The following is a 10,908-nucleotide window of genomic DNA, read 5'->3' as shown; positions in this document are numbered from 1 at the left end:
TAACCCTAGAGCATCCTGGATGTAGGCAGTCAGCCTCATCTTCACTCAGATACCACCTAACATGTAGAGAAGTCTGAGCAAGTGCCTATGGAAAGGGAACATGGATGACTCGGTCATTGCTGTGAGTCCATGACGACAGTGTTACCTGCAGCAAATCACTTGGTCAAGCTAGTCAAGTCACAGAGAAAAAGGCTTATGGTGAACCAGACAGGTTGCCTGCGCCAAGATTAGGATAACCTCCACTTCACAGCATTTCTCACAGATGTGTGATGATCTAGAAGTCCCTTTTTCCATTACAAGTTTCAATGTTAATTCAGAATGCTTCAAATAAGCTGCTTGGGTGAAACCAATATCAGAGTGCAAAATCATCAAACAAGAAATGGAATCTTGTGCATCATGCAATGATTATGGACATGGTATCTAGCTTATCTAATAGATGCAGTTAGTTTATTCTTCTTAAACGATCAAAACCACACAGCTTGAAACATGGTAGAAAGGCATCTCATTAGAATTCCATTTCAAAAGTAAAATCATGTAAGATATGGCTGTGACTGCTGTCAGAAAAACTATAGTGACCCTTCAGTCTGAGTGCTAGTGTCTCCAGTCCTACTGACAGCAGCTTGTAGCTGTAGTCACAACATTGCATTTCTAACAGCTCAAGCATAAAATGATTGCACTCTCATTTCTGCCTCCCAATGGAGAGGATGAGTCATCCTGAAATTGAATGCCTTTGCCCTGCACCAATTAATAAGAGCAATTTGCACTGGTAATTTGAAATGCCTGCTAGCTCAACTGACAGATTCTATTATGGCTAGTGGTATCAGTGAAGTATCAGATGTAACTGAGATACGAACTTTGTAATAAGTTCTGTTGGCTGCCAAATGGTGGAATGCAAGTCATTATTTACCTCTTCTAAATGAGTTATGCTAACATGAATTCTGAAAATAGTTATTACTATTTCTGTAAATCTCAAAATCTATGAAGTACTTTCGGCTGATTTTCTAAATAAGAACCAAACTTCAAGGCATCTTTAACAGTCCAAGGCTCATACTTTTGCATGTGTGATATGAACAACCAAAAACTGCAGATGTAATATTGATGCAGACAATTGATTTGATTCTAAAATGTTGATGCCAGCGCCCTTCCCCCAGTACTATCCTTTTCCAGACTAATGGGCTGTAGCATCCACAGAAATAAACAACTTCAATTCTCACTTGTCTCCTTTGGGTAAGTGGTGATACTAGACACCAGGCCTAAAAAGTCTATTGCTGGTCTAACCTATGCAGCTGATCTGTTATGTAAAATTTGAGTAGTTTAGTTCACGTATCTAACTTCTACTCAGTGGGTGACTTGTTTGGACCATGGAAGGACTTTTGCATGTTTTACATTAGATATGGACTACCGAACTGTGCTAGTGCTTAACATCTGCATTCCTTCTTGCATATCAAGCTGCTCAAGCAATATGCCAGCACATTTCTTTGTTTCAAGGTCAGTAAACATCATGCATTAAGTCTAACCACCTATATAAGTTTATTAACTTCTGTTTGATCTTAAATGTAAGGTTCACTGGGAATCTGTACCGCAGAATCAACTTTGAAAAGCTGTGTATCATTGCATCTCCATCACCTTCTGGAGTAAGGTGCAGTGCCATAGCAGTTTATGCCAGTGTCAGCTTCGGCTGCTGCAGTCCTACCCTGTTTCTTCACTGCATGTTGTCTCCCTGTCCCTTGTGACAGCACTGCTGTTTGTGTAACTATATGATAAGCTGGTTCAGGGAGCTGATCTAACTGAAAAGGAACTGTTTTCCTCCCTCAGGTGGTGGGTTTCCTGCTGATCACGTCAGTAATTGGGTTAACTACGTTCAGTGTTAGGTGCTAGTGGAGGAGAGGAGCAGAAAAGCAGACTACAGCGACTTGGATTTCTTCCATTTGCTACTGAAAGCAGCAGCTCCTCTGTTTACTCTTCTCTGGATTTATACATATGGAAATGATCAAATTGCTTAAAATTCTGAAAATGTAACATCTAAATTAAATAACCAGAAGATTCTTCCCACTAACAGTGGCTTTCATTTTCTCTTAAGATTTGTTGGATTCAATTCGCAGACCCAGAGCAGTATGTTAGGGGACCTGCTGAACTGTTTTCAGGACAGACTGTGATGCTGGATAACCCTTCTTGGAGTATTTTGGAAGGCTTGATTCAGTGTTTCAAGAACAATTTTTATTTTTTTTAATCTGGTCTTGATTTTTGTCTTGATATCTTACCTACAAACTTTACATCTACATAGAACAACTTGAAACGGTGGTGGGTGTTTGGTACTCTTATAATTTTCAGTTTTTATCTTTTGAAACCAGACAAATGGAAAAGCTTTTATTAACCTTCATATTTATTTATAAGTTCATTATGTAATTTCTGTCAGAGGAAAAACAAAATTTGTGGCATTTGTAGCATTTTTGTCCCGTTTCTGTATTCCAGATGTCTAGGATCTTCGGTGATTGAGCTAGAACCCCTCAGTCACTTGGTCCAGTATTACCAGATGACCTGTTCGTAGCCTGTTTCACTTTCTGCAACTCAAATTGCGAAGGTGGCAATTCTTTCCCCAATGTCTGTACTGTTTGAGAAATCATTTCAACCTGTGAAGTTTTATTTTTCTTGCAAAGCAAAAGCAACAAACAATCCCTCTTCCCTAAAGCTGTGACCTCAGAGAGATATTAAACTTGGTTCAGTTTCTTCTGTCATGAGTCAACAAATAGTGGGGGGGGGGGAAATAAGGCAAAAAAAAGCTAAGTAAACAAAGTTCAGCATTTAGCTTACATCACAGAAATGCTGCTGCTTCTAATCAAGGCTTTAGCCTTAATGATCAGAACTCAAATGAGAAGACACTTAATTTTGCTCTGTTTGTGCTGCTTCTCCCCAAATTGTTTTGTAAAATTCACTAGGATCATGCTTTCCCCTACATTAAATATTTTTCTCTGAAGCTCTTTCTCTACACATGGTCTCACTGTTTTCATAAAGCTTTTCTTTTGCCAGTTCTGCAATGAGAGAAAAGCACAGAGCCAGGAAGCAAGAATTCAAATTCCCCTGTGGGCTGCTGCTGAGAAACAAAACAAAAATTAAAATAGCTAAGAATAAAACTGAAGCTAATACACAGGGTTTTGTCAGACAAATCAAAAGAAGGTCTCTTTAGTCTGGAATACAAACATTTGGAAAAAAGTTTCATACAACTTTGAAAAGTCCATTTGGATTAACTTTTCTGAGTGTCCTCCTATAGTTAAACTCATCATCTAAAGAAACTTGTCTAGACCTGTCCTCAGTTTTTTCTCTGAGCCCTTTATTAAAAATTCAGATTTATCCATGCTAAAAATGTAACTGAACTGAAAACTGATATCTTTAAAAAAGGACAAAAGAAAAAACCACGAACACCCACTGAGCAGTATTTTTCCAGCATCTTAATCCTATCCTGAAAACTACTGCAATGTTTAACAAGTTTAATGGAAAAAACTTTGATCCAGTTCTTCTTATTTGAATTTACAAAATCTGATCGAGTGGGTAAAAAAAAAATAATCTCAAAGACTTAGTAACTTTTCAGTCTCTAAAGATGAGATTAAGGTATCTTCGTAGAAATCGCTTTTCCACCTATCAAATACAGTTATGAGTAATTTTACAGGTGAGGCAGAAGTTCCCTGAAGTAAATAAATTTTGAAGATAAGTGGCACCACAGTGTCCTCTTGTGGTCTTTTAATGTCTAAGCTGTGATACATTTTCTAAGAGAACAGCAAAATTTTCAGTTGCAGTATGTCACCTGTATTAAGTATAATTAAGTATAATGTCACCTCTCCCTGCCTTATTTTTCTCCTGGAAATGGCATATAGAGGACTGCACATTGCATTTCCCATAAGCTCTTACTGCTATGTCCCCAGTTCTTTACATGTGGATGTATGTGTTGCGGTCCTCTCCAAAGGACCTCTTTCAGCAACTGCTTATCTTTGTCACGGATGAAATAGATCCTGATCTTTGTTAGTGAAAAACCTTTGCAGCCAGGTTGCCAGTTTCCGGCCTGCTTTGTCCACAAGGCTGGTGTGATCCTTGGATGTGGAGAAGCAGGAATGTGCTGAAAACATAAGTTCACTATAGTGAAATGCTGGCCATGAACTTGCAGAATTTCTGCCAAGCCTCATGTCCAGGGAAGCTGTACCTTGGCAGTGCCAATTTTTGTTTTGTTATTTTTTCTGATGGTCAGCTCTGGGCTACTTGTCACCCAGGTTCCACTCTAGTGGAAAAAAAATCTTTTAAAACAATAAATAATAGTTATGGATCCACTGCTGTGCATATCCCAGCCTTTCTCTTTACACAGTTTTAAATATCTGTATTTATGCTTTTTAAAAACATGTTGGCTTCAAAACTTGCAAGTATTTGATCTTTCAGGTATCAGAGTTTTCTGCCTAACTGTGTGGGAGATAACTGAGAAGGGTTTCAGTTTCCCAGGCATTTTTTACTATGCTGTCTATAAATCTGCAAACCTTTCCTCTAACGAAAACCCCTATTTCTGTTCTAACTGGAATGTATTTTTTTTTCTGGGCCATGACCCTGCTACTAACTTGACGATCCAGGATATCTCAGAAATACTTTTCATGTCATATGGTTTAGAAATTTCCCATGGCTTCAAAGCACAAATTCACAGATTGTCCCAGTGACAAAGAGGAGAGAAGCATTATACCAGTCTGTATTAACAGAGATGCAATATGACTATTATCCAGAATGCAGGTATTCCACTCAAGAAGTTTTATGTATTTTGGATAAACACAGTTATGGATGTTATCTCTTAGGCTTCTAGGGCAGTGCATCCTGTGCATATACATCTAAGCAGGCCACGTATTCTGCCTGGGGACATACATAAACATTACAGTCAGCAATGACAGCAATAACTGGGCAGGTTACAATGAGGCATTTCAAAGCTTCATTTACAGAAAGTTAACTTAAACTTTCTACAAAGCTTTTTGAGGTATAGGTTATTATAAAGCACTCCAAACGTTATGGGCAACACAGAAGAATATTCTATTTTACAGAAGAATAATAAAAAAAAAATCTGAGTTGTAATTTTATGACATATTTATTTCTAAGGATGATACTTTTTGCTTGGCCTTGATTTTCCTAGTTAGAAAAAATAAACTACTTTATTTAAAATTAGGCCTCTCCCCATGAAATTCAGGAAGAAGGGAAGATAAGAAAAGCTGTCTTCAAACATGGTTTCAGGTGCTGGGTCTTCCTGTCCTGAAACAAATGGCAAATCACTTTCATTGGGAAGGAGTTGAAACAATGTTACTTTTTGTTGTTTGATTGAGGTTAACATCATACATTTCAAGTTCATAAGCTAACAATACTCCAGAGCTCATTTACAAGGGCCTTCCAATGTGTGTACTCCATCCCTTTGTGAGGGCTGAGGCAGGCTGTTCCCTCTACTCTATCCTTAAAAGCAATCACTAATGCTGATATTGATTATACATTCACTTTCTCCTAGGATGGCTGTATGAGCACCACATGAGAAGCCGTGAATTGCTGTCTGTCAGGGAAGGGATGAAACACCTTGCACACATAAGTCAAGCCTGTTTCTGGAAGAGCTGATGCGGTGTGCAGTCACTCTCATGCTGGGCTGTAAAAGCCAAGCTGCTTTTTTAAATGCTTGAGTGGTATCACCTGTATTAAGAAGCGTTCAAGGCAAACTTGATCTTGCTTGCTTGCCCTGAGGATTTATACCAGGCTCTTCAGCAGTTTACCAAACTACCTTTTAGAAGACTCAGAGTTTCTCATACAGCCTTTTTCTTCAAGTCAAATGGCATAGTTGTTTACTCTGGAAGCGTACTGACCTTTCAGCTGGAAGCTTATACCTACTTCAGGTAGTTCACAAATAACCAGTGGCTTACTAATTAAGAACTGAACTGTGTCTTTGCTTATCTGATTTGTAGGTAATAAACAAACAATTCAAAAAGCAGTTCCTGATCGTGTATCAGAGGGGACATCATGGATTTGCTGATCTTTAGGCCGCTGATTTCACTGATGCTGTTAATGTACACTAGAGTACTGAAAATCCACGCCTTTCCTTATCTAATAAGCCTTGATTCTCCTAAACTGCTCTCAATGTTTTTTGAAGTGAAACCACCAGACTTTTTCTTAGAAGTGCAGATTTTCTCTCTTGGGGATGGGGTGTGTAGAGAGGGGAAAAAAAAAAAAAAAGAAAATAATATTATTTTCTCTGCTCTTTCATTTTCACTGACCAGTCTGTACCCATATGAAACCATAATCCCCAATTCCATTTAGCTTTGTAGAAAATGGGTAGTTTTCATCCCCATTATTTAATGCGAGATAGCAATGTTGTCGCAGGTAAACACTGTAATATTGTAGATCATCTAGTTTCATTCCAGCCTCATATTCATATCAGACAACTTTTAAGCTTATGATGGCCACTCATACCATTCAGAAGTAACAATCAATATTCATACTTAGAAAAAAAAAACCAAAACAACACATCAGTCACCCAGGTTGAAATTTCAGTTCTCTTACAAACCAGATGCTAAACAACTAAGTTGATATGGGTAGATAACATCTTATCTTTAAATAAGGGCTTTCTACAAGTCAGTAAAGAACCATTGTCTTTAGACAAAAGAAATATTTTTCCTTCAATAAACTTGAATAGTTTCCCAGGGCTAAATTCTCTCCTAAGACATTTGGATATAGTTTCCATTCCAGAGAGGGGAGTTGCTGGTATATGTACATGAGCTTGATTTTATTAATTTTTTCCCTTCATGGGCTACAATTTCAGTGCCATTGATTTCATGATACTGGCATGTTTCGTGGTGGCATAGATGCATTTTTTGATGCCTAAAGAAAGACAGCTCCTTGCCAAACCTGCTTTCAAAAGCAAGATGAGAAAGAAGTACCCAGTTTAATTCTTCTTCCTGAATAAGCTTGACTCCAAAAACATTAACTCTTGAGGGTTATTTCTTATAATCCCTGTCTCCTTTTCCTAGGACAGCTTACTTAGACGAGACACTTTCACTCAAAAGCTTTATGAAGTGGAAACCAGGAAAGATGACAGAAAACTAAGCATGAACTAACTTGCTTAATGGTGAGTTATCATATTGCCCTTTTTCTATATAAAATTCTTTGCCCACTATCAATTAATACTTAATTTTCCTGTTTTCTTGGTGGACTCTAGCTTATTAGGTGGTACTTATTATGAACACTAATGAAACATAATTCAACCAAAGAGGGTTAAACAGAAAATGCTACTTTTTGGCCAATTGTTCCACTTCCCTCTGGGGGAAAAAATACTGCTGGAGATAAGACAGTGGACTAAGTGGCGCACCACGATGTTTCCAGTCTGTCAGAACTAATGCGTCTAAAATTAACAGAAATGCCTTCTAGATTATCAGAATTGGCCTAACTTACCCACATAAATTGCCAGTAAAACTTTACAGACCTCAGTGGGACCATATTTACAAATGTGCTCATTTTAGGGTTACTGGGGGGGGGGGGACACACCAAAACAAACCACCCCACCCTAGGTCTTCAAGATAGCATGAGTTTTGCACAGAGGAAAACCTGTGGTTTTTTTTATCTATCTCCTCCAAAACTGACGAGGCTGTTATTGAGATACACATGGCCACATGAAGATCATTGTTGTTTTCCTTAGCAGAGCAGAGACAAAAGTAAAATGTAGGTTATATGAAAGCACAGGAGTCTTAGAAGTCTTTCCACCTGTCTGATCAATACTAAGAGGTGTAATTGCTCTGGCTTTCCCCAGAGGTGGTCTACTAGCAAGTTTGTGTTAAGTGAACTGAGAGACCTGTACCCCCTTGGCAGCAGTCACTCCACAGCATGGATCCTTCTTGTTTATTTCAAAACCCAACTAATTAAAAGTAGACTTATTACTCAGTTCTCATGAACAAAGCACTCTCCCTCTTGTTTGTCTCTCTTCTGCTCATTACACATTTTTCTTTCTCTCAGTCACCTGGGGGTTGCTTTGTCAAAAAGGCAGGACAAATTCAGAAAGCTAGGGATAAGGGTCTTCCGAGCACAGGAAACAGCTAGTCTTATCCTCTTCCTCTGCTCTAAGCCTTACATTCTCCCTGTCCTGGTTTCAGCTGGGATAGAGTTAACTGTCTTCCTAGTAGCTGGTCCGGTGCTGTGTTTTGAGTTCAGTATGTGAAGAATGTTGATAACACTGATGTTTTCAGTTGTTGCTCAGTAGTGTTTAGACTATAGTCAAGGATTTTTCAGCTTCTCATGCCCAGCCAGGGCACCTGACCCAAACTGGCCAACAGTGTATTCCATACCATGTGACGTCCCATCTAGTTTAGGAACTGGGAAGTGGGGGGCAGTGATTCACCGCTCGGGGAGTGGCTGGGTGTGGGTCGGCGGGTGGAGAGCAATTGCCCTGCACATCATTTGTACATTTCAATCCTTTTATTACTACTGTTGTCATTTTATTAGTGTTATCATTATTAGTTTCTTCTTTTCTGTTCTATTAAACCGTTCTCATCTCAACCCAGGAGTTTTACTTCTTTTCCCGATTTTCTCCCCCATCCCACTGGATGGGGGGGGAGCGAATGAGCGGCTGCGTGGTGCTTAGTTGCTGGCTGGGGTTAAACCACGACACTCCCATAGACTCCTATGCAATCCTAAGGCAAAACTTACATCAGTTCGGGGTTGACTCGTCACTGTGCACAGGAGTATTTTAGTCAAAAATCTACAGAACTAGTTTGAGTTGATATTCCCTAGTAAAACGCACACGCTGTTCTCTAGAGCTTTTTCCTGACAATTACATAATGCATTAAATAGGGACTGTTTTACTTTCAAGGCTAGCTTTCAAACACAGACAATAAATAGCATTATCAACTATCATCTTGAAACGCCACGTGAAGGCTACCATATACGAAATGAAGGCCAAGATGCCCATCGCTGGTGCCAGCTTTTTCAAATGCGACGGCAAGATTGAATTTTGCTCCCTGGGGGACCAGAGGTTGAAGAGGCAGGCACGCCGCCAGCTGTACGGACCCTGCGGCCACCCCGGCGTCCGACCCGGCTGCTGGGAGGGGGTGGCACACCCCACCGCCTCCATCCCATTCCTGGGACAAAACAATGGCGCAACCCCGGCTCCCAGGCCCCTGCCTGAGCAGCGGGGCCGCAGTTCATCTGCCCTGGCAGTCTGCCGCCTTAGCGACTGCCTGCTTTGCATATAGCTAGAAATACCCTTGGCTCCAGCCCGCATTCAAATCTCCCCACTGTAGTATTTTACCCCCGCCTTTTGTGCGGCCATGTTTCCTGTTTCCCTCGGGCTTGCTCCGTTTGCCACGTTATTTCTGGTTTCGTGCAGCCAGAGAAGAGGGCGAGCACACGAGAAACCGCCACCACGAGCGCAGGAAGCGGGGACAGCTGCCGCACCTGAAGCTAACGATCACTCGCCTAAAAACAAGCCCCTTCTCGGGGCAACAGGATGCCTTCAACCGCTTTGCTGCTGCTCAGCCGAAGGCCGGGGTTTAACGGGCTGCTGGGAGGCGGGAGAGCTGTTAATTGGCGCGCGCTGCTCCTCCAAAGCCCGGCAGGCCGCCCGCTTTACCTACAGCCGGCCTCTCGCTGGCTGCTGTCTTCCCCACACCACCCCTCCGGGGTTCCGCGACCGCCTGGCCCCGGGCCGCAGGCCGCCAGCCGAGGCGCCGCTTCGCCCGCCCCCCCGCGCCTGGGCGCGGCGCGCCAACGCCCTCACCGCATCGCTCCTGCCCAGCAAATGGCGGCGGGGGGGAGGCGGTCGGAGGAGGCCCGGGGCACGGCGGGGGGAAATTTCCTCCCCGAGGCGGCCCGGCAGCGCCGGCAAGGGAGGGCCGCGGGCGGAGGGCGCCCGCCCCTCCCCGCCCCGCGGCTCCCGCCGCCCCCGGGCCCGGCTCCTGTCACGATGACTGCGGGAGGAAGGCTCCCCCTTCCCCGCGCCGCCTCGCCGCCTCCGGCCCCTCCTCCGCGCCCCCGCTGCTGAGCGCGCCCGCCCGGCGGAGCGACCCCCTCCCCCGCGCCCGCTCCTCGCTGCGGGGCGGCCCCGGCCTGCCCGCCCGCCGGCCCCGGGGGCGGCGGCCGCCGCGCCGCCTCGCCGCCCCGGCGCTCGGAGGGGAATGGGTGGAGTTGAGGAGCGCGGTTTCCTGAGAGGAAGTGACCGCACGGGGCAGGAATGCGCCGCCGGCTCCGCGCCGCGTCCCGCCTGCCTCGCTGCGGTGCCGCGGGGAGCCCTCGCCGCCCCGCCAGCCATGCCGCACTTCACCGTGGTGCCGGTGGAGGACAAGCACCGCGCCGAGTACGACAGCGTAGAAGGGCTCAGCTGGGTGGACTACCGGGAGCCGGCCGCGGCGCCCGCCGCCGGTGACTCCTACGACACCGTCAGCTCCGACGGTGAGCGGGCACGGCCCGGGCGGGGGGGGGGGGGCGGCGGTGACGGCCGCTCCCGGGGCCCCTGTGCGGGGGGACCGGGGCGACCCTGCCTCCCCCGCTCCGCCCCCCCGCCGCCGCCGGCCGCGGCAGACAAAGGCGGGGTCGTCGGGGGCGGCGAGGGGCGCCGCGCCCGGATAGAGGAGCCCCCCCGCCCCCCCCGGGGTGCGCCGGCGGCTCCGCTGTTGCTAGGGCCGGGACGCGGCGAGGCCCGCGGGGCGCCCGGCCTGGCGGGCGAACCTCGTCGCCGGCTGTCAGCCCGGGCCGGGCCGGGCCGGGCCGAGGGGTGGCGGCGCAGCCGGCGTGGCTGCGGCGGGCGCCCCGGGGGCGCGGGTGGAGGGGGTGTCCTCCCGCGGCGCGGGGGAGCCCGGCCGGGCCCGCTCGGAGGTCGGCCCCGGGGACTCCCTCCGCGCCGCAGCCACTGGTTGATAGCCCGGGGCG

At 45.4% G+C, this 10,908-nt stretch overlaps 1 protein-coding gene across 3 annotated transcripts in view; it reads left to right on the top strand.

The window, feature by feature from the left end:
* The first annotated feature begins 10,179 nt into the window (after positions 1-10,179).
* SLC12A4 (solute carrier family 12 member 4) overlaps positions 10,180-10,908 on the top strand; it is a 49,586-nt gene continuing 48,857 nt past the window's right edge. For 2 of the 3 annotated variants that reach the window (XR_011326543.1, XM_069793692.1), the window contains exon 1: positions 10,180-10,431. Coding sequence is in view for 1 of the 3 variants with exons in the window: in XM_069793692.1 (XP_069649793.1) it covers positions 10,290-10,431 (142 nt within the window). In the remaining 2 variants the exon portion in view is untranslated. The remainder of the gene's footprint in view (positions 10,432-10,908) is intronic. The other variant, XM_069793693.1, reaches the window with a different exon arrangement.

This window comes from Haliaeetus albicilla, chromosome 10 (assembly GCF_947461875.1).
Source record: "Haliaeetus albicilla chromosome 10, bHalAlb1.1, whole genome shotgun sequence".
Lineage (NCBI taxonomy): Eukaryota > Metazoa > Chordata > Aves > Accipitriformes > Accipitridae > Haliaeetus > Haliaeetus albicilla.
The sequence above is the reverse complement of the archived record's forward strand: the minus strand, read 5'-3'. Positions and strand labels throughout refer to the sequence as shown.